The following is a 27,757-nucleotide window of genomic DNA, read 5'->3' as shown; positions in this document are numbered from 1 at the left end:
CCTAAACATAAAACTTAACCAAGAAAACTGATTTTCTAAGTCCAAAAGGGGCAATAATTCTTGCAAAAAGCAAGATGAAGTTATGTTTCTTGATGTACAGGGTCAGCTTATGATGGTGAACAAGTATTCCAAGTTTCAAAGCAATAGCTTTGATAGTTTAGGAGAAAAGTTGACCTAAACATAAAACTTAACCAAGAAATCTGATATTTTCTAAGTATAAAAGGGGCCATAAATCTTGCAAAAAGCAAGATGGAGTTATGTTTCTTGCTATACAGGGTCAGCTTATGATGGTGAACAAGTATTCCAAGTTTCAAAGCAATAGCTTTGACAGTTTAGGAGAAAAGCTGACCTAAACATAAAACTTAACCAGGCAACGCCGACGCAGACGCCGACGCCGACGCCGACAACCGCTCAAGTGATGACAATAACTCATCATTTTTTTTCAAAAAATCAGATGAGCTAAAAAGAAAATATGGTTGAATATGAGTCTTTAAAGTCCACATTTTTCCATTCATTTTCATTCAAAAACTCACTTTAGTTTACTTTAGTTTATACTAAATTATTTTAGCTCGACTGTGATGAAAGCTTCAAGCTTATTTGAACCACTCTCGAATCCGCTTCCTGGAAAGACCAGCACTGGTGTCATATGAGAAGGTGTGGTCGTGACACTTAACATTTGACCTCAGATTTTAGGTGTAAGATAAAATAATTGAGCCACGCCATGAGAAAACCAACATAGTGGGTTTGCGACCAGCATGGATCCAGACCAGCCTGCGCATCCGCGCAGTCTGGTCAGGATCCATGCTGTTCGCTTTCAAAGTCTATTGCCATTTGAGAAACTGTTAGCGAACAGCATGGATCCTGACCAGACTGCGCAGGCTGGTCTGGATCCATGGTGGTCGCAAACCCACTATGTTGGTTTTCTCATGGCACGGCTCAATTTTGACTTTACTTATCTTATACTTACATGTATGTTGAATTACATATCATTATCAATTCTGATAATAAAGTTCATTTATTACTGCACTTTATAGTAAATTAGTGTATAACTTTGATATAAATTTGTATCAAGGTCAATATATGTGTGATTAGCTACATTTAGTAAGTATAGTGCACTGACACAAGATAACTTTTCCCATGTCAAATAAGTATTGTATATTCTATGTTCAATATTCTTCATATGAAAGACAGTTCTGCACATTCTGATCAATTTTTCCCATGATTTAGATTTAGAAAACACAATTTAATGTTTTTTAGACTTAAAAAATCCAGCCAATAAAAAGGTATGGTCATTTGACTATAATTTTCTGCTACATTGACAATTTTTTATTTCAACCTCAAACAAATTTTCAAAATGGGAGTCTGTGGGGGAAAAATCTCTATTTTGAGTCACTTCACATAAAGAAGACTGGTTGCTGGGGAGGTATATGTGACACTTGCCATGAGTTCCACTAGAAGTAAGTCATTCCATTCTTTCTAACTGGGGACTTCTGTTCACTACCCAAATTAAATAAGAAAATTTTACCTCATTGAATAACCAAGACAAAAAGTTCAGCCTACCTTTATACTGGATGGTTGAGTATCTTCTTGTTTGCTAATTACAGCACCATTTGCTTTATGAATACTTTTATGTGGCAAATTATTCTGAGCAGTCTGCTTATTAGTTCTGTTAAGAACACTGTCTGTGTCATTACTTTTAGCACCAGTCTTATTGTCAAGTTTTTGTTTGGTTCTCATATTTTTTCTATCACTATTTGAAGAACCAGTCTGGTTTTGACTTAGTTGGGTTCTCTGTCTGGTTCTGTTGGCTACACAGTCTGTGTGGAAGTTTGTAGAACCATTCAAGTCTTTATGTAATGGCTGACACTGGTAGTCTGCTTCATGTAGTCTCTCATGTTCTTCTGCCTCAGCACATTCGTCTTGTAACTGAAGAGAACAAAAACGGATTAGATTCTCCAAATAAATTTACTTAGAATAATTACATCAGTTTAACAAATGTTTTAACATTCAGTAAGGAACATTATTTCATTTTTTTTATTGCTACTGGTACTACAAGGGTTCAGGCTGAAGCTTAAGCATACCAAAGGCCAGACTGTCACAGTGGTTTCAACAGTAAACCTGATCTCTTGGTAAGGATTCAAAAGCTCTTTGCCAACACTCGTATGCCATGTTTCAGCTACATGTATATAATACATCTTTCAAAACAGTCTTACTGTCTAAAACCTTTGGGAATACTTGTGGTGTTGTGATGACAACATGAATAATTACCCATCCCTCATAATGTCAAAAGGTTTTGTTATGTTTTTTTTTTCAAAAAAAGTGAAGTACAAATAAAACTAGGTATCTCGAATTCCAACGGTAAGAGCGTTTTACTTCAAGGTTACCAAATTTCAACTTGAAACAATACTTTGTGCACATGTTTTTGGGATGGGACTTGAAAATGTCTTCAAGATAACTGGTATTTTGAGAAAAGCGTATTCGAGATAATTGAATTTCAACTGTATATACCATTTCGCTTTAAACAAGCCCATCAAGTTCAGTAGAAAGAGCAAAATATCTTTCAAGAAAGAGGTCTCCAATTTGATTCCCAGACAAAGAGACTATATCATGGAATCCAGGAGCAATGGTTAAGTTAACTAACCACTGTCACATAACCTTAAGATGTTGAAAAATAATTTAATTAAGTCCCATACAAACATGCTATGCAATCACCTGAAATAATTTCATGAATCAAACCAGCAAATTTTAAAGGGGCAGAATTAAGAAGTGATGCATTGACTTACATGTTCAAATTCATCCTCCTTTGCAAAAATTTTCTCTATAATAAGAAATGACAACATGCCGGTAATCACCCACAGTCCAAGCCTTGTATGTGCATCATGCCCACCGCCAACTGGAAAACAAATCTTCAGGTACAGTGCTGAGTATAATATAAAATTCAAACTAATTTTTTCATCTAAAATCTCATGTAACTGCAACAATAAATTGTCATTTAATTTAAAAAAAAAAAAAAAATGGCATTAAATTTTATGGCTTTAGACAAGATGACTACTGTAAAATCATTTTACTTCGTGGGCATGAAATTTCGTGGTTTTGGTCAAAACGGCATTTTCATGGGGGTATGAATTTGTGGATTTCAACTTAATTAAAACATAAAATGAATGGGAATTTTACTTGTTCGTTGGGATTAAATTTCGTGGATTTACTCTACCACGAAAATTAGTCCCCCACGAATATTAATGATTTCACAGTATTTCATGGGTGCTCTAGTTTGTAGATTTCAAACGAAATGGGAATTTTCTTTGTTGGTTTAGATTTAATTCCATGGATTTACACAACCACAAAATTCATTCCGCTACAAATTTTAATGATTCTACAGAATTCCACAAAAAATTCTTCAAACTGTTATTTCACTTGATGCTTTTATTAAATTAAAAAAACAAACAAGAATTAAAAGAGAAGAAATTGCTTTTGAATATTGAATGACTTCTGAATTAAGCAAACAATCTTTTCATTGACCTTTTCTACTGTTTTCCAACTGGCCCTAAATTATTTCTATTGAATCTAATTCAGAACAACTAGCCAAGTAATTAAATGTAGGCAGAATGGTTTGAAACAACTTCTGACTCATATTTAAACTTTCTCTATTCTTGTGAAAAGTATACCAGTGACTTACAAATAACAATGTTAAGGCTTTAAAGTGCTTTCAGAATTTTCATTTATTAGTATTTAAAGCTCAATGTACTGATCAATTAATTAATTACAAAGAAATCTTAAAATTACCAGCATGAAGGTGTGCCCAGGCTTCTGGTAACAAATGAAGAAAGACGTCCCCCAGTAGTCCACCTACAGCAAAACTCAACAACAGTTTGAGACGGGCTGCAGCAGCTGAAATGGATGAAAGTACTAATCAAGTTCTACTAGCATGAAGATACTCTGGTGCTTCCAGCAAGATGAAAGATGATTAATTTTGCAAATGCGTCACAATGATTATGCATAAAATTGCTATGTACATGTGCTGTTCATGCATCAAAGAACTATCTGAAGTTAGCACCACAATAGTATTACGTGTTTTACTTTGATACCGTAGGACATAATTCAGTTACATCAAGGATATACTTGCCATACAAGGTGCACGTTTTAATCTTACACCTATAAGCCACATAATTCAACTGCATCAAGGTGCTTTATACTTGCCATACATCACCATGCGAGGTGCACGTTTTAATCTTACACTAAATATAAGCCACATAATTCAGCTGCATCAAGGTGCTACTTGCCATACATCGATCACCATGCGAGGTGCACGTTTTAATCTTACACCTAAGTCACGTAATTCAGCTGCATCAAGGTGCTTGATGTAATACTATGTTTTAGTTTGAATCAATGAAGTACATAATTCAACTGCAACAAGAGTGCCAGACTGTCACAAAATATGCCCCCGTTTGACTTTAATTAAAGAGCGGACAAGGTTAAATTTGCAGTTTTTCATGTTATTCAAGGGCCATATCCCAAGAGTGCCTGGGGCGATTTGGCTGGTTATCGAACTTGGCAGAGATATTATGCCCACAAACATTGTCAGCAAGTTTGGTGAAGATCAAATGAAAACTGTTTGACTAATAGAGAGCGGACATGGTTAAATTCGAGTTTTTCAAGTAATTTAAGGGCCATAATCCAAGTGTCTGCCGTGACTTGGCTGGTTATCGAACTTGGTTGAGATATTATGCCCACAAACATTGTCAGCAAATTTAGTGAAGATCGGATGAAAACTGTTCGACTTAGAGAGCGGACAAGGCTAAATTTGCAGAGTTTTGAGTAAATCAAGGAACATATAATCCAAGAGTGCCTGGGGCGATTTCGCTGGTTATCGAACTTGGCCGAGATATTATGCCCACAAACATTTTAAGCAAGTTTGGTGAAGATCAGATGAAAGCTGTTGACTTAGAGAGCGGACAAGGCTAAATTTGCAGTTTTTCGAGTAATTCAAGGGCCATAATCCAAGTGTGCTGGGGGCGATTTGGCTGGTTATCAAACTTGGCCGAGATTTTATGCCAACAAACACTGTCAGCACGTTTGGTGAAGATCGAATGATAACTGTTTGACTTAGAGAGCGGACATGCTTTTGATGCCGACAGCCGCCACGGGTGTTCACATAATACCTCCCGCTCTTTCAGAGACGGGCATATAACAAGAGCACCGCCTTGCAGGTGCTGACGCTCATCTGATTTTTTTTGTGTAATAGAAATATTGTCCTACCCATGATTTTCTAAGTCTAAAAAGGGCCATCACTCTTGCAAAAAGCAGTACAGAGTTATGTTTCTTGATGTACAGTGTCCACTTATGATGGTGAAAAACTGTTGCAAGTTTTAAAGCAATAGCTTTGATAGTTTATGAGAAAAGTTGACTTAAACATAATACTCAACCAAGAAAATGATTTTCTAAGTCCAAAAGGGGCAATAATTATTGCAAAAAGCAGGATGGAGTTATGTTGCGTGCTGTACAGGGTCAGCTTATGATGGTGAACAAGTGTTGCAAGTTTTAAAGGAATAGCTTTGATAGTTTAAGAGAAAAAGTTTACTAAACATAAAACTTAACCAAGAAATCTGATATTTTCTAAGTCCAAAAGGGGCCATAAATCTTGCAAAAAGCAGGACAGAGTTTTGTTTCTTGCTGTACAGGGTCAACTTATGATGGTGAACAAGTGTTGCAAGTTTTAAAGCAATAGCTTTGATAGTTTAGGATAAAAGCTGACCTAAACATAAAACTTAACCCAGAAAACTGATTTTCTAAGTCCAAAAGGGGCAATAAATCTTGCAAAAAGCAAGATGGAGTTATGTTTCTTGATGTACAGGGTCTGCTTATGATGGTGAACAAGTATTCCAAGTTTCAAAGCAATAGCTTTGATAGTTTAGGAGAAAAGCTGACCTAAACATAAAACTTAACCAGGCAACGCCGACGCAGACGCCGACGCCGACGCAGACGCCGACAACCGCTCAAGTGATGACAATAACTCATCATTTTTTTTCAAAAAATCAGATGAGCTAAAAAGGAGTTATTTGACATGACAGTCTCAAACCTTTAGTATTTTCTTAAAATCATGATAAATGCACATAGGACCTTGATGTGCCAAGCAGTTGATGAATAAGGTAAATTAGGAAATAGGTTGATGATAATTCAAGGCCTTTAACTGTTGGCTCATTGAACCACACTAATCAGATAGTTATCATTTTGTGTCCTATATCTTTAAAGTTATCATTTTGTGTCCTATATCTTTAACCTGCATGGCCTGAGTTTGGAAGATATATATTAGATCTACAACAGAAGGTATGAAAAGGTCAAAACAATACGTTACATTAAACAGTTATCATTTTCAACATAATTCCAGTTCTTAATAATGACCCCTAATCAACAGTGTTCTGGATTCCTTGCCCGAAATTTTCCTAAATATAGGTTGCCGACAAAAAATAGAAAACCGAGTTCCGCTTAACACTTACCCTGCTAAATTTCAATAATGAACTTGCCCATCATTCAATCTGGACATTACCATTAACCGATAAAAGGGGTGCTTACCATTTAAAACATACTGACTGAATGGCGAACAGTGCAGATCTTGATCAGACTGCATGGGTGTGATGGCTGATCATGATCTACACTGGTCGCAAAGGCAGAATCAATCATGTCCTGCATGATAAGGGTTAAACTGATTAAAGGTAATGAATTTGACCTTTTAAGGCAGCTTTGTGACCTGCAGAATATTGACCACTCAACCTAATATCAAAATATCTATTGTTTTTCTGTTTCTGGAAATCACCAATCATTTATGACACCTCAACTTTTATATCTTAACATTAAAACAATTGCCAAAATCTTATTTACATCAGATATGGCTTTTTCTCTAGCTATGGCTATGGATAATGGATATAGATCAGTAAGAATTGTGTCCCCTTAACAGGGCTATCTCTGTACGTTCTGGAACCTCTGGAGTCTGGAGAACACAGCTCCTTCAACACAAAGGCACTCACCACAGGTATTTTTCTTAGGAAAACTAATCTTTCTGAAAGCAGGTATTTTTGTTTTTTGTTCTTCAAGTATATCGTCAACTCAGCACATTAAGTCCATGTCCAGTTTTTGTGCTGAGGCAATATATTATTACAGTTTTTCCTAGGCAATTCTCTTTAAAAGCTTTTGCTGTATTTTCAACTAAGTATCCTAATACCGATACCACAAAATTTTCAGTGCACAAATTATGCCAGTGTATGGTACTTAACAGGACTCAGCTGTCTACAAAAAAGAACAAGCGAGGGAGGTTTCTTTCAATTAATCATCTCTAAAATGCTGCCAAAATATACTGTACTGAATAGACTGCAATCATAGCATTCATTAATATTCATGTACTTAACTATTTTGTTTGGAATAATAACAATTTAATACCATCGATTAAGACTGTCAGATAAGGTAATTTGATGGTCCAACATTTTTTTGCAAGCTATATCCCAAATCAGATCAGAACTAACATCATCCCCATAAGGAACATGGATTATATTAAAAGAGTGTTTATGCTATCAAAAAAAGCTTGAAACAATGTCTCCTTCCAAATCCAATCTTCAATGAATAGCAGCAATATTGATGTTTCCAATCTTTTGTTTGTAAGTGTAAATTGTCATGGAAAGATATAATTATACAATCATAACAATGGTGCAAAAAATCAGTGCTGTGTTTCTTGTACAAGTTCCAAAAACAAAAAGATTACAATAGACTTAACAGTGGCGTATCTTGGGTTCAGCTTCATGTGTAGTCACACTGATGTATCAATGGATCTGAGGGTAGAGAAACTTTGGCTTTCGTACTGAACCCCATTAAGAATATATCAGAAGTTACTGTACCTTTTCTTTAAAGTAACAGTTCTAAATGATTTATATTTATCTTTTTATGTCTAAGACAAGAAACACGTTAATGCCATGAAAAGAGGACACTGTTCAGTGTTCAGAAACCATTTTTCTATTTTAGTAAGAGAGGCCTTGACCCAAAAACAATCTTAATCATTGTCTCAGCAAAAGCTATCTACATACAAAGTTTGGTTAGTGTAACACTAGGTCTAACCAAACTAAAGATAATGAGTGGAAAATACTATCTATATTTAGAAACACTGTGATCTTGACCCAAATACAATCTCAACCTTTGTCTCATTTAAAGGTAGTTCTGCACATTTGGATCGAAAATTTTTCTACAATGTAGAATTTGATTAAACTTTGATTTTTCAAAACTTCAGAATATACCTAGAAAATTCAGCAAATAAAAAAGATAGGGTCGTGTGCTTGATTTTTTGCTAAACTGATTTGAAAAAATTAGACCTCACGCATTTTTCATAATGGAAGTGTATGGGAAAATCATAACTTTCGTAACATTTTCGCGAGTAGAAATTTTTCTACAATGCAGAATTTAATGAAGCTTCTCACAGTTGTAAATAAACATATTGCCTATAATGTGGTGAAATATAATGTATATGTCCATGTGCTTAATTTTGAGATATTTGATCATGATGAAAGTGAACCGCACTTTTCACGCTAATTTTAAGACATTATTTTGAAGTTTTAACATGTCAGATGTTTTAATATCATAAATTAACTTTTGATAGACAGTAACAGTGCCATTGTAAAACATTTACTCATACATGTAGGTTGTTATAAATTCATACAATGATTTTCATTTCCGTACGCCGAATCCAGGCTTTATTCCACGTTTTCCGGATAAATGACGTTATGCCATCACTTCCCGTTTATCAAACGTGCAGAACTACCTTAAAAGCTATCTACACACTAAGTTTACAGGGGCCTCCATGGCCAAGTAGTTAAGGTCGCTGACTCAAAATCATTTGCCCCTCATTGATGTGGGTTGAGCCAGTTACTCGAGGCATGAGGAAGCCATCCAACTGGTTTATGAAATGTTAGTGGTTCTACCCAGGTGCTAACCCATGATGAAATATGCCTGTAGGGGCTCAGGTGTCTTCAAAGTTCTTCCACCATGAATTGCTGGAAAGTCACTATATAACAACCAACTGTGTCCATGTGACAAAACGTCAAACAAAAACAAAACACTCAAAGTTTGCTGACAACAGAATGTACCCAAACTAAAGATATTGAGAGGAACCATTTTTATATTTTAAGTAGCAGCAACCCCAAATACAATTCAACAAAGTTAACTGTACAACAAGTTTGGTGACAGTCAGTCAACTTTAACTATAGTGATGAATAGGAAGCCAGGCACCAAAAATGAACAGTGTCAGCTACACCAATGCTGGAAACATATTGCCAGTTATTTCTATTATTAGATGAAGACAGGTATAATCTTAATTAAAGACAGGTAGCTTATCTGAGACACCATGTCATGCCAGTAGTTATCTCAGTCATTTCTCATGAAAACAATTCATGAATATTGTGCAGAAATGTTTTTAGGTAATCAAACTTCATTCTGACTCAGCAAGAGAGTAGTGTTTAAAGATGTATCTGTCAGTTCTTTCTAAGTTTTAGTATATTTAAACAAATAAGTATAATATAAACAAGACTGACACTAATAATGTGATACATCAAAGTCATATGCCAAGAAGTTCCAGCGCTTTTTTTTCTGTTTAAACATATTATTACATTCTAATGCATATAGAGAGAAATAATCATATTTCTGTGAATTTCTTCAATATTTGGCAACTAGATTTTCACAAAATTAATACTGCAGAGCCAAGCGGTATTGGTAAGTTGCTGGTCTTTTCCTGACCAAACCGACTGTTTAACAAATAAAATGGAGGGGCCTCGTTTTTAGTTTTATCCTCAATGTGGACAAATGTATTTTAATGATATCAACCTACACACATACAAAATTTCATGCTGAAGAAGAATACCAACAACATGATTTGAACTAGAAGATGCTTTTGTAAAAAAGCGCGTGTCTCCTCCAATGCATAGTCGTATAGGCAAGAAGTCAAAAGGGGAAAGGAGCGAAAGTCAAAGAGACACTGATGGTTGGTTGCAATAGGGATCATCAACTTGGCATGTCTAGTCATCTCACTAAGTTTCAACATTCTGGGCCTAATGGTTCTCAAGTTATTGTTCAGGCTCCTGTGACCTTGACCTTTGATCAAGTGACCCCAAAATCAATAGGGGTCATCTACTCTGCATGTCCAATCATCCTATTAAGGTTTCAACATTTTGGGTCAAGTGGTTCTCAAGTTACTGTCCAGAAATGATTTTACATGACCAGGCCCCTGTGACCTTGATTTTTAATACAGTGACCCAAAAATCAATATGGATCATCTACTCTGCATGTTCAATCATCCTACAAAGTTTCAACATTCTGTGTCAAGTGGTTCTCCAGATACTGACCGGAAACAGTTTTCCATGTTCAGGCCCCTGTGACCTTGACCTTTAATAGAGTGACTCCAAAATTGATAGAGCCATCTACTCTGCATGACCAATCATCCTATGAAGCTTCAACATTCTGGGTCAAGTGGTTCTCAAGTTACTGACCGGAAACGGTTTTCCATGTTCAGGATCCTGTAACCTTGACCTTTAATAGAGCGACCCTAAAATCAATTGGGGTCATTTACTCTGCATGTCCAATCATCCTATGAAGTTTTAACATTCTGTGTCAAGTGGTTCTCCAGTTATTGATCGTAAACAGTTTAAAATCATGTTCAGGCCCCTGTGACCTTGACCTTTAACAAAGTGACCCCAAAATCGATAGTGGTCATCTACTCTGCATGACCAATTATCCTATGAAGTTTCAACATTCTGGGTCAAGTAGTTCTCCAGTTACTGACTGGGAAATGGTTTTCCATGTTCAGGCCCCTGTGACCTTGACCTTTAATAGAGTTACCCCAAAATCGATAGGGGCCATCTACTTTGCATGACCAAACATCCTATGAAGTTTCAACATTCTGGGTCAAGTGGTTCTCAAGTTATTGATCAGAAATGGTTTTCAATGTTCAGGCCCCTGTGACCATGACCTTTAACAGAGTGACCCCAAAATCTACAGGGGTCATCTTCTCTGAATGACCAATCATCCTATGAAGTTTCAACATTGGGGAGGGGGGAGGGGAAAGAGACATAAATAGCCATCTATATCTAAATTTCACAAAAATGTGGGTGACAGTGATCTGACTTAACATCCTTTAATACCTTAAGATCAACAATTCGAGGACAATTATTCCTAAAACAAAGTTCTTGAACTGAAACTGTAACATTTTTAAGAACAGTTTGTTCCTGAAAATTTGTTCAATTTAACATTTCTAAAATTGTACTTGAATTGTTCTTGCACACTTTAAGACTAGCTCTAGTAAAGTTCATGAACACTTAATTCAAGAACAATGCTAGAACATTTCTAAAAGTGATCTTATCCTTTTCGCTTATATTTTATTACTAAGACAATTTATTCACTGGCAAGACACTAGGCATAAACTGACCATACACTGACAATAGGGAAGATAATTCATAAGGGTAGGCAGAGAATTCATGGGGAGTAACTAACTATGATGCGGGCATTGGTAAAAGACCGGGTAACGGTACCCGGCGTCTTAAATAAATTTTGTATCAAATGCAAAATTAAGAGCTCTTGCAAAAGCATTAAAGAAATGCTGTTTTTCATTAAAATATATTCTACAATGCATTACTATAACTCATCATTAAGTTTCTGGCAAAACCAGTGTAAAACTTTCTCAAGTTGGTGTTTTAACACATTTTGCAAGTACATCAAACCAACCGTAATTACAAGTTGCCGCACACACACACAAGTTGATGATTAGGAGATGTTTTAGAAGGTAATGAGATCGAGAAGGTGGCGTTCAGGGAAGTTTGAGAAGGTGTTGATACTATCAATTTAATAGCATCTCACCTCGCAATTTTAATAAGCTGTTTTCACAACTTTGTTAAAATTATGGGTGCCGCAACAATGGCCAACTGGGAAAATCGCATTTCCTTACAAATTTACATGTTTTTGAGATTCCTTTTTTCTGCGACCAATACACGGGTGTAAGCATTTTTCCAGAAATCAGTAGATATTTTTCACTGCGTCTTATACACAAATGCGACCTATACTTGTATGATGACGGTACATGACAAAAATATGTTATAGAATTTTTATTTTTTTACTTTATTATACGTTTTCAATTCAACAGAAATCCACTTATTACAGTGTTAAGATTGATCATTTCGCAGTCAAAAAACTTGACTATAGTGCATATCATTATAGTCTTCTTTATTAATTCCTGTTCAGCAGACAAAAAGCTTTCAAATAATACCAAAAAAAACATGGGGTAACCAAGCCATGAAATGTTATCTATTTTGGGATCGGATACCTTAAGGAAACCAATAAATGAAATGAAATGACAAGTCGATCAATCAATTAATCAATCCATCCATCCATCCATCTATCTGTCAGTCTGTCTGTCCATCTGTCCATCCCTCCCTCCCTCCCAAATCAATGGAAATAGTCAAAGAGAGACAGAATGTTATTCGTTAAAGCCTAAATCATTATAAGTGTAAAAAGCAGCAATCACCATTGCCTGTAAATATAATCCTAAGTAAATTGTAGAGGATAGTCCTTTCAGCATAACATGTGAAGCAAAAACATTATGTTGCAGCAAGTCTTGCAGTACAAAAGGAATTAATGATCCCTGAGTGATTTGAAAACTGGCTTGTGGTATAAGAAAGTGACATATCATTATTGATGAAACAGTATGAGAGATGTATTGATCACATGCCAAAGAGCAAACCTTCAAGGACTCAATATTTCATCTATAATTTGATGGGATGCAGTCCAATGGAATTATGGACAAATATAGACTGGCGCTTGTATACTTAAGATTAAAATTCAATGGAGAAATCCAGTCTACAGGACTCAATGGAATGGGGATACAATTAAAAGATCAATCCTTCCTCTACTCAATATTTCATCTGTACATTCATTTATTGACAGGATGCTACTGAACTAATGGACACACATTATAGTCTTATGTAAATTAAAAATAAGTTGACCTTTACCCAGGGCAGTAACACTTATTATTTGCTTATTATTCGAAGAGTACCAGTGTTCATTGAACATTTACTGACCATTTAATAGCAAACAGTGTAGACCATGACCAGCCTACACAGACATATGCAGGCTGATCTTGGTCTGCGCTGGTTGCAAAGGTAGAATCACTTGCAGTCAGAAGGCTTAAGGTCATTCACAGTCATATAGAGTTCTTGTCTGTGGGTATTAGATATAAAGTTGCAGAAGTGCCTAACATGAAAATATTTATTTTAACTTAATGTAGAGTAGAATAACAGCAAAAGTAACTGGAATTAAGGACACAGTCTGATACTATGATAAGTATGCTATTTAGATTAAAACTCAGTAAAAAAGTGCCAATCTATGACACAATAACTGAAATAATGGACTATTATAAGTCACTATAATATTAAGACAAAAACTCAATAACAGAAGTTCCAGTCTAATAAAGTTCTGTGACAGTTCTGAGCAATGGCTGCTCACCAAAGATCAAAAGGTTGACTGCTCAATATTTTAACTATATTTAAGACTGAACCAGTCTAACAGACATATACATTCATGGCTAACAGGAATAAAATTCAATAATTGGCATGCTCCAATGATGATACATGGAAAGCTAATAAAATATTTATACAAACATGCTGAAACAAACATGAAATATGACACTAGGAATTATATGTTTTATTGAATTACTCTCTGTTACTGGATTTAAACAATGATACATCATATGATTTCAACTTGAAGTCTACATGTTTGTATATTCTATCACTTGATACAAATAAAAGAGTACTGGCATCAAAAACACAGAGAAAACAATGCATGTTTTATCAAATTTACTCTATTAAATGGATTAAAAGACTGCAGAGGAAATATGAATTTAAATGACTTCAAGGTTTAGACAGATTATAGTTAAAAAAAGGAGTTTTTTTAAAAATCGTTTTAATTTTTGTTGGAACTTAATTTTGCATCATATACGTGCAACTACAAAACTTTGAAAATTATTTTCCCACAAATAAATATGATTTCGTAGTACATAATAAATTATTATGTTTATCACTTGAAACAAAAACAGAAACAATTTACATACTAGATAAAGATTTTTTTGAATGACGTTTTCATGATGCTTAGAAAACATAAAATCTATTTTATAAAGTTCTGACGCATTTGAATCGATGCATGCCTGTTCTTTTCCTGATGTTACTTTTTGTAAAGTGTATTTTCAATGGGGAGTTTACCTTCCATTATAATTATAAAATTTTCAATACGAATAATGGACACACAGTCTCTAATCAAATATTGATATGAACAATGAACATGACAAATGGAAAAAGCAGCATTTCCATTCAACAGGATAGCACTCACATGCAGAAAACACATCAATAAAATATTCTTGTTAAAACAATAGTACAACGGAACAGGCATTTTAAGACGATAAAACAATCTGTGCATTATGCGTAAATGTGACAACAGTTTGATGCAATGGATGTTTATGATTTATAGTTTTGTCTACTGTGTGGAATAATAATGGAAAGACGTCAAAAAAAGGTAAAGTACAACCATTTCTCGTATATATGTACAAGTCAATTTGACATTATAATTCAGCACAATACATTTTGAGAGACAGACAAATCTTAAATTTGCCATATTTCCTTTCTATGTGTTTATTAATCACCTAGATAAAATTTTGTTCAAGATCTCGTACAAGGGATGTGACGCTAAATTGAACACTTCTATATTAACAGAATAAAACATCTAAGTTATCATTAAAGTAACTTAAGTTAAAGGCTCATAATGCCTTTGTTCATAACGTTTACGTTACTGCCACATTTTTTATTATGAACAAAAAATTGATTAATTTCTTGTTAAATCATATTTTCAGTAACTGTTTTCTCTATTAATTTTTGTCAAAAGTTCGAATATTGATTAACATAGTATAAAGTTTTATTGAATGCACTGTTTTTTATTACCTCCCTTTACAGCCCTTAACTGTATAAGTTTATGTGAAATATTTCAAGTAGTGCCTTTCTAATCATGTAATTATGCGTAACATCTATTTGGATAGCTTTATTATTTATTTTTAATATAAAATTTAAAGCCTTATGGGACTAAAATAATTAAAGGGTCACAATAGCCTTGTAAATAATGTGGTTGTAGCATTATTTGTTTAATTATGAACATTAAAATACTTCAGTTTCTGTTTTTTATCTTTCCTGTTACTGGGTTAATATTATCTCAGATATTAACTTTTTATAGGTTTGAGACGAGACTAAGCATACAGTCATACAGTACAAAGTATTTTTGAATTTAGTATCTTGGATTACCTCCCTTTATGACCCTGACAGTAACGATCATGTGCAGCTTTTCTACTCATGTCATTATATGCATATTCTCTACTTGGACTGTGAGCTGTATTGTATCTACTTTAATTTAAAAGCATAGTTGGAACTTAATAGTTGCATTCACTGACACTTTATTATATTAGTTCTATAAGGCTTTATGTTAAAAACAGTTTAACCGGGGCTTACCCTGCTAAATTTCTAAAATGGACAGGTCCATCATTCAATTTGGGCAGTACCAATTATTATTCTAAGGGGTGTTTACTGAAAATTTACTGACTGAATAGCAAACAGTGCAGACCATGATCAGACTGCACAGATGTGCAGGCTGATCATCTTGGTCTGCTCTGTTCGCAAAGGCAGAATAAACTGACAAATATTAATTGGAAATAGGATTTAACAAGAAATTAGCATATTTACTGTTTATATGTAAGCCACATTTTTTTAAAACAAAGGCATATAAATGAGCCTTTAAGCACAACCATTTTGAGTGATTGTTTTAATTGTTTTCTACAGGAAACATAATATGGAGTTAAGCTTTTCTGCAAGGCCCAATAATAGAAGAGCACAAGTTTTTAGACAAAATCACTGACAATTTACTCTAAAAATTCAACTATTCAGAATATTTTGACATGGCAATAATATAATAATTCAGAGTAATCTTGTGATGTAAGGTGTTTGTTTAGTTTACTATATCAAAGGGAACATTTAATATTTTACCTCAAAATCTATCAGACTGTATAACTGAATGCAAAGCCATTATTTTGGTAAAAACGTTTGTATGTAAAAAGCTGCACGCAAATGTGTGAGACAAGCTGAGAAGAAGACTCTCCTGGCATTACCTTGAATCCACTCTTGAACTTACATTATTAGGTATAGAATTCTGAACCTAAGCAAATAAACTTTTGTTTACCTACACCTGTCAGTGCTTAGTAGTTAAGTGACATCCTTTATTCTGTATACTGTAGACACAATATAAACTAGTACCATTTTCTTGTAGCAGACAGCCAGCTGCAATAAAATTACTCAGAAAACTAAAGGACCATGAATGCTCTGCAATATATTGTTCAAATGACCTAGTTTTGACCACAGATGACCCAATTTCAATGTTGACCTAAATGATTTAAAGACAAACATTCTTGCAAAGTTTCAAGATCAGGTGAAATTAAGGGCACTGTGGTTTGTTTACAAGGGATTTTGATGATTACACCTACTGACCTACTTTTAGACCTCAGATGACCCACTTTCAGCCATGATATTGACATGCCAGTGAAGGAGGTTGGAAATAAAGCTGTTACCCTGGAAACTGCAGGGATGTTCCTTTGCCATGTCACATATGCCAATAAAGGGGAAAACAAAGGGTTACTTTGAAAATTGTTAGGATGTTCCTTATCTTGCCTACCCAGTGGGGAAAGACATTTAAAGTTAGGAGATCACCTTATCTTTCCCTCCCTAGGGAAAAGATAAGCTACACATGCACATACTGATGTCATAATTTGACATCATACCAATGTCATAATTTGACATCTTATGATGTCACAGTGTATGAGCGATTTTTTATTTATAACATCTTTGAAAATATTGGAATAATATCAAAGGTTACAGGCAAATGATCTAACAAGACTGCCTGAGTAAGGAAGGACTGGTGTTTTCCAGTGAACCTTTGGGACATTCCATGCTGCCCCTTGGGTTTGGGAAAACCCTGTCGTACACAGGCACTCATATAAGAAAAACCAGGGGTTACCCTGAAAACTGTTAAGATGTAATTTGACATTATACCAATGTGTGGAAATAAAGGGTTTCTCCTGAAAACTTCACAGATTATTCTCTGACCTAAGCATGCAAATGAAAAGCAATCTTTCCTAGCTGGCTTTTACATCCTTAAGAAGGAGGAAAAGGGGTTAAGTCTGAATTACTGGGAAGTTAGTCTCAAACCCTGACATGCCAATGGAGGGGAACAGATAAGAAAATTGTCCCAAAAAATTCAAGGGGATTCCCAATATCTTGGGCAAATATTAAGAATGGGTACCTTGACATGCAAGATGAGGAAAATAAATTGGATAGTGAAAACTACGAAGATACTAGCTCCATGGTCATGACATTAAAATGATCAATGGAAAGGACAGGGCACAACAGCTGAAGGTAATACACAAAATTAAAATACAAAATTAAGATACAAAATTGTTTCTTGAAAAAAAGTTAGGTATTACAGTACAACATAGAAGGATAATCACATTCTGAAGGTTTTTTGCATGAAAAAAAAAACACCTACAGACAGAATATGTAGGTACTCTAGTAGTATAATTAGTAGATGTAATGCCATTACATTCCCATATGTTATCTATATGTATTCTACATGCGTTCACAAACATTCACATAACAAGTTGCACCTCGAGGTTCAGCCATCATTATAAACATAATGTCAGTGTTGTGAGAATAATAAGGATATATTTGTATATACATTATGACTATGTATACACACGGAGAAACACCTAAATCTGTAAGTGATTCCATCTATTTTGCTTCCATTGACCCTTTCAACAACTATGAGCTAATCAACTTGTTTCATATAAACTTGTGATAATCTAATCTATTATTGCTACTGGCTAATTATTTAGAATGAGAGGCTGAATTATAACAATGTATGGCAAGCTCTCAAGGGGTCTGGGATGCAAAGCCATTATATTTTATTAATAATTATGTGGATTGAACATAGAGATCTCATCTCTAATATAGTGATCTCTCAGGGGGTCTGGGATACATTCACAATTTTATTAATCTATAGACAGGACATAGAGATCTGTCTGATTTATAACAATGGTACTGGAGATCTCTTGAGGTAATGTTATCATACAGGATCTGCTGACAGTTCTGCAGCATTGGGCAACGTACAGAGATAATGTTTGATAACTACCAGTTGATATTGGAGATGTAGCCTGTTTGGTTAGCTTGTAATGCTTCTTTAGATATGATGCTGCCATGACATTCACTGTTATACTTCACACAATCATGAGATAGTGAAGATACTGATATTTATTATCTGATGCTAGTCTTTTTTCAGACCATTTATTTAAGTTTTGTAGAAATGAAAATTTTGCCTTCAATTTCGCAGACTACTCAAATATCTACCAAATCTCTTTGGTTCTCAAAACATGACTGTATGATGCACTCCTGTCAGCCTACAAGAGTTTATCAGATCTCAGTTGTGAACATGGTTAAAAATATAAGTGAAAAAATAAAATAACAATTTAAAAGATAAACTAATTCACTTAAGTGTTGCCTCCTGAGCTAGCAAAACAACTGACTTTTCAAAGTAATCATAATGTTACTAATTGTAGTAGAACTCTAAACATGATGATTGTAGTTCTCATAATTAAAAGTACAAAATTTTCTTTCACATTAAGGGCTAAACTATTTATGCCCCTTCCTATATTCCCAGATAAGGGTGAAATAATTCTTCTGAATAAAAGAATCTGTGGATAGGGGATCCTGTAAAATCATTTAATTTTGTGGGCATGAAATTTTGTTGTTTTGGTCAAAACGGCAATTTCGTAGGGATATGAATTCGTGGATTTCAACTTCTGAACATAGAATGAATGGGAATTTTACTTGTTCGTTGGGATTAAATTTCGTGGATTGAGTAAACCACGAAATCCACGAAAATTAGTCACCCACGATTATTAATGTTTTCACAGTAGTTAATTTAAAAATTCTACAAATCTGTGCTGATACAGTGTAGGGGCAACTGGGACAGTAATTTTGAAAATTCCACAAGATTTAATCTGCTCTGATACCTCCTTGTAAGTGCGAAAAAAATCATAAACAAGAGTGCCATGAAGGCCCTGTATCGCTCACCTGACCTATTGATCTAAAGATCATCAACATTCTGACCAAGTTTCATTAAGATATGGTCATAAATGTAGCCTCTAAAGTGTTAACAAGCTTTTCCTTTGATTTGACCCTGTGACCTAGTTTTTGCCCCCACATGACCAAGATTCAAACTTGACCTAAAGATCATCAAGATTAACATTCTGATTAAGTTTCATGAAGATACAGTCATAAATGTGGCCTCTAGAGTGTTAACAAGCTTTTCCTTTGATTTGACCCGGTGACCTAGTTTTTAAATCCACCTGAACCAGATTTAAACTTGACCTATATATCATCAAGATTAACATTCTGACCAAGTTTCATTAAGATATGGTCATAAATGTGGTCACTACAGTGTTAACAAGCTTTTCCTTTGATTTGACCTGGTGACCTAGTTTTTGACCCAGATGACCCAATATCAAACTCGTCCAAGATTTTATTGAGGGTAACATTCTGATCAAGTTTCATTAAGATTGGGGCCAAAATTGTGACCTCTAGAGTGTTTACAAGCTTTTCCTTTGATTTAACCTGGTGACATAGTTTTTCAACCCATCTAACCTGGATTTAAACTTGAACTATGGATCATCAAGACTAACATTCTGACCAAGTTTCATTAAGATAGGTTCATAAATGTGGCCTCTAGAGTGTTAACTAGCTATTCATTTGATTTGACCTAGTGACCTAGTTTTTGCCCCCACATGACCCAGATTCAAACTGGACTTTGAGATCATCAAGATGGACATTCTGACCAAGTTTCATGAAGATATAGCCATAAATGTGACCTCTACAGTGTTAACAAGCTTTTCCTTTGATTTGACCTTGTGACCTAGTTTTTGACCCCAGATGACTGAATATCAAATTCGGCCAAGATTTTACTCCGGATAACATTCTGACCAAGTTTCATTACTATTGGGCCAAAATTGTGACCTCTACAGTGTTAACAAGCTTTTCCTTTGATCTGACCTGGTGACCTAGTTTGTGACCCCAGATGACCTAATATCAAACTCGTCCAAGATTTTATTGAGGGTAACATTCTGACCATGTTTCATTAAGATTGGGCCAAAATTGTGACCTCTAGAATGTTAACAAGCTTTTCCTTTGATTTGACCTGGTGACCTAGTTTGTGACCCCAGATGACCTAATATCAAACTCGTCCAAGATTTTATTGAGGGTAACATTCTGACCACGTTTCATTAAGATTGGGCCAAAATTGTGACCTCTAGAATGATAACAAGCTTTTCCTTTGATTTGACCTGGTGACCTAGTTTTTCAACCACCCTAACCCAGATTTAAACTTGACCTATGGGTCATCAAGAATAACATTCTGACCAAGTTTCATTAAGATATGTTCATAAATGTGGCCTCTAGAGTGTTAACTAGCTATTCATTTGATTTGACCTAGTGACCTAGTTTTTGCCCCCACCTGACCCAGATTCAAACTGGACTTTTAGATCATCAAGATGAACATTCTGACCAAGTTTCATGAAGATATAGCCATAAATGTGACCTCTACAGTGTTAACAAGCTTTTCCTTTCATTTGACCTGGTGACCTAGTTTTCAAACCCGTCCAAGATTTTACTTAGGATAACATTCTGACCAAGTTTCATTAAGATTGGGCCAAAAGTGTGACCTCTAGAGTGTTAACAAGCTTTTCCTTTGATCTGACATGGGGACCTAGTTTGTGACCCCAGATGACCTAATATCAAACTCGTCCAAGATTTTATTGAGGGTAACATTCTGACTATGTTTCATTAAGATTGGGCCAAAATTGTGACTTCTAGAGTGTTAACAAGCTTTTCCTTTGATTTGACCTGGTGACCTAGTTTTTGACCCCGGATGACCTAATATCAAATTCGGCCAAGATTTTATTGAGGGTAACATTCCGACCAAGTTTCATTAAGACTGGGCCAAAATTGTGACCTCTACAGTGTTAACAAGCTTTTCCTTTGATCTGACCTGGTGACCTAGTTTTTGACCCCAGATGACCCAATATTGAACTCGTCCAAGATTTTATTGAGGGTAACATTCTGACCAAGTTTCATTAAGATTGGGCCAAAATTGTGACCTCTAGAGTGTTTACAGTCAAATTGTTGACGACGGACGGACGGATGAAGAACAAAGGGCAATCACAAAAGCTCACCTTTGAGCACTTCATGCTCAGGTGAGCTAAAAATCAAATTTTGAGAAATTCCTGGACAGTGTTGAGCTGATGTATTGCAGATACTTATATATAGCACTTCATCATGTGACATTTTCAGCCTGCCGATTCCTTTGTTTCTATGTTAAAAACGAGTAAAACTATGTTTTCTGGATACTAAATTTTGACCAAAAATGCACACTTTGCGTGACCTGTACTGTATTATTTGAAATTGACTGACCTAAAACATTTGTATACTTTTTAAGCATGTGACCAGATGAAAATAATGGTGGGAAGGAAGTTGTCTCATAACCATTTACTTTTTCAGCAAATTTGAGCTGAACGTAAAAATATACCTCATACGAGGAATGGTTGTAGTGACAACTGGAAATGTGGGAATCAATTTCAATTCAATTCAATATATTTATTGAATCACGTGGAGGCAATAAAATCAAACGGAAATTACAGATTGTCATTCAATAATAATTGGTTAATATACCCTAACATAAAAATAATAAATAGAATCAGAACTACTTGCAGAATTACATACCACCCTGATCAATAAATCATCACCTAGATGCTTATACATTTAGTTAAAAACAAAAAAAATATTTTCATCAGTTAACACAATATCATTAATGGTACTTATGAGATTTAGCAAGATTTTGCTTTGTGTTCTTGTGAAAGTTTCCTATCTGTTTTGTTTCACAGATTTTTTAATTGCAATGTGCAGTTTGTGGAACATTCACCACTTGGAAAATTTTAATTGAAAATTTGTTTAATTGTTTTATGAGTATGTCTTAAAGAAATATTTTATTCCCTGGAGCTGCAGTTACTGCAATTATCAGCACTGAACATATAACATATGATATTCTGAAAGCACAAGATGTAGCTAGAAAAACCTACTCATGATTCCTCCATTCTATAGAAACTGATGGAATGTTCACCACTTATTCAAGAGGCATTCTAATAGTTCTCAGACTATTCTATGAGAATACTCAATGTAAACAGATTTGCTAAATTGCCATGTGTTTTAGATTAGTATGTAACATGTATTTTCTTATCAACTGATCACTTTCATGATCACTAATAATGATATTCATCATCTGTAGCAATGTGGGTACACAATGTACCATGTTCTAAAAGATAACAGAAAACCTATCAATGAAATACTGAGTTTCAGACTATTATCTTATACAGTAGACTAAACCACTAGACTGATATATTGTCACAAAATTTCAGGATTTTGTAATTTTTCTTTTATTTTATGTATTTTAGTGACAAATATGCCAGTCTATTTTACAATTTTTCTTAGAGAACCGGTTGTAATATTACCATGATATTGAACCTAGAATATAGAGAGTCTATATTCACAACCTTGAAAATAAATAAAAGAATATTATATACCATAGTTTAGGAGCTTATAAGTTTACAGTCTCACTGTGTGTACATTTTGTATATGGCATCGTTATAAATGTTAAAATAAAATGACTTAGTCATTAAAAATATAGAAAAGTCACAAACATGTTGCTGAGTTTTGAATAAACATCTTCTGTTGGAATGGTTCAGAGTAAAATGTAGTAAAAGATTGTATGTACTGTATGAGACAAGACTATATAAACCTGTTTCCAGCTAAAGCCCGATTTTGTCGGGATTTTCAGGCTTCTAAATTAATGCCACATGCCTGAAAGCAGTAATGGAACATAATGTCAGTGTGAATCATAGTGAGATTTGTCATGCCACTGAATCCAATCTATTTTATGCAAAAACAATCAACCTTGTAGTACCCAATTCAAGATGATGCAGTTTGGTCTATGGGTTTGAGGGGGTAGATATTCTAGACCTGAGTACCCAGTGGCTAAACCACAGCTACAAGTAATACTTTATTATTATATTATAGTAAAACTATTACAAGACAAAATCATGACTAGTTCTGATAGCTAAGCCTTCAGTAAAACAAAAATTTAGATTGCGCTCAAAATTTGCCTAAATTTACTTATATTTATCACCATACTTCATATTACATGTCATACAAGTTTGTAAAGAAGCAATTATTAAAAGAAAGCTCAGTTCTGATATAAAATGTGCTGATAATCAACATTATAACACTGAAAATAATCAATTATTTAAAGTTTAAATTTTAAACCTTATGCTGCTACACAGGAGTTTTGTGACTAATAATGATTATTCTGTCAGTCTAAACAGCTCTTTTCTAAGCAGGGGTTGTTTGAGATGCTGTGTTACCATTGGTTTTTTTTCAACTGGTATTATGTTCGCAATATATTGCAGTCTTTAACCTTTACCCTGCTAAATTTTTAAAATGGACTGGTCCATCATTCAATTTTGGCAATACCACTTATTCCTCAAAGAGGTGTTCACTGAAAATTTACTGACTGAATAGCTAACTGTGCAGTATAAGTAACTGACAATATCCCAACATCCTATTGTAAGGCTTATAATTATGCTTTGTTGAACTTTACAGGAAAGCTCAAGAAATTTTCTTGAATTATTCAATAACTAAGTTCATGTCATTGAATAGTTCCACAAAAGACTCTAAAATGTTGAAGAACATTTCAGGCAAATTTTAAGAAATGTTTAATGGGACAAACTAGAACAAAATTAATAGTTCGCTAAATGCTTTTGATTTCATTTCTTGAACAATTCAAGAACTCCTGTTTTTGCCCAGTTCATGAACACTTCTTGAACATTTTGTTCCACCCCGGAGAAATTTTGAAGGACAATTCATGAACTGTTCTTGAATTGTTCAAGAATACTTGTCCATGAATTGCATGGTGGCACTCATTTCATGAACCTATTCAAGATAAGTTCATCAATCCTTTATAAGACACCAGTCTTGAACTGGTTTTGAACAGTTCAAGAATACATCAAGAACATTTCTGTCAGTTTGTTGTTATCTAGTTAATGAAACACAATTAACCCTATTACTTGAAGTGCATTAATTTTATTGACTGAAGTCTGGGACAGAGTCAGACAAAATCATATGAGCCGTGCCATGAGAAAACCAACTTAGTGGCTTTGTGACCAGCATGGATCCAGACCAGCCTGCGCATCCGCGCAGTCTGGTCAGGATCCATAATGTTCGCTTTCAAACCCTATTGGAATTAGAGAAACTGTGAACAGCATGGATGCGCAGGCTGGTCTGGATCCATGCTGGTCGCAAAGCCACTATGTTGGTTTTCCCATGGCATGGCTCATATACAATGTACTGACCAGGATATGAACACAGTTATATAAATAATGCTTCCTGGTCACTGGTAATGTCTTTTATTAGAGACCTGCAGCTATCAGCCAAAAACAACTGATTATCATTAAGACTGACAGACAGAAAAGATAATACCTGTATATTGGCAACATGTAAATTAGCCGGATAGATAGACAGATGTAGATAGATGATTGTGTTTGTGTACCTGTACCTGTGCTGGTGAATGATATACGGGTTTAGGTGTCAACCGTAAAAAATCTCTTGCATTTTCTACATGTGATGCTTTCACATCGTCATGGAAATTAGCGGAATTCCTTAGCATTCCAAATGTGAAATATTACCTTTCGGTGGAATAAATTTAAAATATTTCAAAAGGAGTATGTACAGTGAAAATATCTGAAGTTTTGAAAGAAGTAATTCACTACAAGCTTTGTCTATAACATGTTGGCTATGCTTGCTATCTTTTCGAATCAGGCAAAGAGTTCTGAATAGTTATATTGTTTTATTTTGAGAAATTAAAAAGCGCAAGGTTTTATTTGAGTGTTTCTTCTTCATATACTACGTTTGGATTATTTAAGGAAAGTTTATAACAGGTAACAATGCAGTACATGTAACTTAGAACTTTTAAGTGTTTTCTTTTCTGAGAAAAATTAAACAGAACTGTTCCATTCTAAAGGAAGTTTAAGTCTGAAAAAAAAGTGACATTTAGAAATTATCAGAATCTGCTATTTAATCTCACTGTTGAGTAAGAAATAAAAAAAAAAAAACTTGTGAAAATGTCACTAGCACCCGGAGGAGGGAAGGGAAAATTGTCTAGTGCATCATTCGCTTCTAGGGCTTCAGACAGAATTTATGTTAAGAAACGAGAATCGGTAGGTGTTTTTATGAAAATAATAATTATAGCTTTTCATACCAGTACTTGGTATTTTTGTGAAGGTATAAAACCATATAATTTGAGCCGTGCCATGGGAAAACCAACATAGTGGGTGTGCGACCAGCATGGATCCAGACCAGCCTGCGCATCCGCGCAGTCTGGTCAGGATCCATGCTGTTCGCTAACAGTTTCTCTAATTCCAGTAGGCTTTGAAAGCGAACAGCATGGATCCTGACCAGACTGCGCGGATGCGCAGGCTGGTCTGGATCCTTGCTGGTCGCATACCCACTATGTTGGTTTTCTCATGGCACGGCTCATATAATTTGTAGTTTTTCTGTCTGCTTTGAATGTAGATCTGTTACATTTATTGTATATAATTTTTTTTTTCATGTTGATGGTCTGCCTTTAGAAGACCTGTCTCTATATACTGCATAACGTTAACTTTAATTTAATGGATAAAAATGACAAGTGTGTCAAAAATAACTATTTAAAACGAAAGCAAATGTAAAAAAATATTATGTAAAATTTCTTATTTTTTCTTAAAGAAAAATTCAAAACTGGTGAATATATTTTAACCCTATTACCATAATATCAATGGTATTGTCTTATTCTTGAAAAGACATTAAAGTAACATGTGAATCAAACATACATAAATGTCTTTATAAATTCACTATTATTATAGTGTATAAAATTCTCTGTCATGTACATTCGCCCCCATAGCAGTAACTGTTGTTAATTAAAAAATAATTTCTAAGACCAATTGTCAGCAAGTAAACCTTAATTCTCTGCTACTGTGCAATTATCAAGCAGTACAATTGGACACATATGACATTGTGACATATTGGCACAATTTTTGTATCATGACATTCTAAAAAAAAATCACAACTGTCCTTTTCAAAGTATAAGGCTATTGATTTTGAAATAGTTTAAACTGATTTACTTATAGGTAATAACCCTACAATTTGTTAAACAACTTCCTCTAACTTTGATCATATATTTAAGCTGTCTACAGAGTACATGAACTTCCTGGTGCATGCCTGGCATATGGATCATTCTTAAATACAGACAAAACCCAAAGAAGATTTAAACCAGAATTAGATACGAATTCTGATAATAAGTACTTATGAAGTTTCATTTTGTCGTTAAAGAGGCATGCCCCTGATGAATACATAGAGCTGAAAATACCAACTGATTTCTTTAACTCCAAATAAAATTTGCATTAATTTATACCAGAATAAGCTTTTTTACATGATACTTCATGAAAACCATACTGCTACTAGCAGTAAAAACCTGCTGGTTTACATTATTTTACTGTGTGACTAACTCAGTAGACAACTTTTTTTTACATATCCTATTGCCTATGCAAGCTCAGTACAGCCGTAGCATGCCCTTCAAATGAATGCCAATCACAACAATTCAATTTAGCATGTTCTTTTTACTGACCCTACACAATGAGTGATCATATCGTATATTTCAGGTGGCCATCTGTGTAAGAGCAAGTGAATACTGTGTCTAAGACCTCACTGAATCACATACTCTGTTTTTCTTTTTTTTATTTCCTATGTAGTATATCACTGATACAGTTATGAAAGTACATTGTACATGCAGATTTTGAGCAACCTGAAATAAATTTTGTACAGTACCAGGCATGTCCCTTTAACATGTTCAATCTATGGAATTCCAAAACAACAGAAATCATTTTCAAGTAAGCTACAAAATCTCATAAACATGTCAAGGAATGATTAGGTATTTAATGAAACAGACAAATAAAAGCCCAAACAATCATTCAGACGAAATTAACTGTCGAAAAGTACTTCTGCTTGGCACTGACTTGTATACTATATAAACGAAAGTTTTAAGTTTACAATAAATACAGGTACATCAACTGAACATATTCAATTTTTATGAATAAAACAATATTTCAGTAGTATACACTTATTGAATTATTAATAACTTAGCAGTCAAGTGACCAAGGGGCAATTTTTTTACTATTCAACAATGACTGGATTAATATTCAATAAATAAGTGTTTTCTTACAGTCAGAAATAAAGTTTCAAATTTTTCTCTTAAATTTTAGACTTCAGACCATTTAGCTACTGACTGGTATAACAAACAATGGGCTTTTGATTTATATAAGGACTTGTGTATTAATAAGACAAATGATATGCACTGATGATTTTTAGCCATCAACCTTATGCCACTGCCAAACACATTTCCATTTTCCACATATTTTTACATGTCTTAGAACCGCATGCAATCCATGTCTTAAATACTAAAGAAA

At 34.5% G+C, this 27,757-nt stretch overlaps 2 protein-coding genes across 4 annotated transcripts in view; one reads left to right on the top strand and one right to left on the bottom strand.

Moving 5' to 3' along the window:
* LOC123546842 (zinc transporter ZIP13-like) overlaps positions 1 to 27,757 on the bottom strand; it is a 45,255-nt gene that overhangs the window by 14,216 nt on the left and 3,282 nt on the right. The window contains exons 2-4 of the mRNA XM_045333454.2: positions 3,784 to 3,888; positions 2,784 to 2,893; positions 1,561 to 1,926 (exon numbers count right to left, since the gene is read on the bottom strand). Coding sequence (XP_045189389.2) covers positions 1,561 to 1,926; positions 2,784 to 2,893; positions 3,784 to 3,888 — 581 coding nt within the window. The remainder of the gene's footprint in view (positions 1 to 1,560; positions 1,927 to 2,783; positions 2,894 to 3,783; positions 3,889 to 27,757) is intronic.
* Positions 14,194 to 27,757, top strand: part of LOC123546841 (F-box/LRR-repeat protein 7-like) — a 63,387-nt gene continuing 49,823 nt past the window's right edge. The window contains exon 1 of one of the 3 annotated variants that reach the window (XM_045333453.2): positions 14,194 to 14,583. In XM_045333453.2, coding sequence (XP_045189388.1) covers positions 14,563 to 14,583 — 21 coding nt within the window. In that variant the 5' untranslated portion in view covers positions 14,194 to 14,562. Of the gene's footprint in view, positions 14,584 to 17,719; positions 17,875 to 24,796; positions 25,475 to 27,757 lie in introns of those variants that run through there. The other 2 variants (XM_045333452.2, XM_045333445.2) reach the window with 2 other exon arrangements.

Source organism: Mercenaria mercenaria, chromosome 9, assembly GCF_021730395.1.
Source record: "Mercenaria mercenaria strain notata chromosome 9, MADL_Memer_1, whole genome shotgun sequence".
Taxonomy (NCBI): Eukaryota; Metazoa; Mollusca; class Bivalvia; order Venerida; family Veneridae; genus Mercenaria; species Mercenaria mercenaria.
Note: the sequence above shows the minus strand (reverse complement) of the source record. Positions and strands in the feature narration are given on the sequence as shown.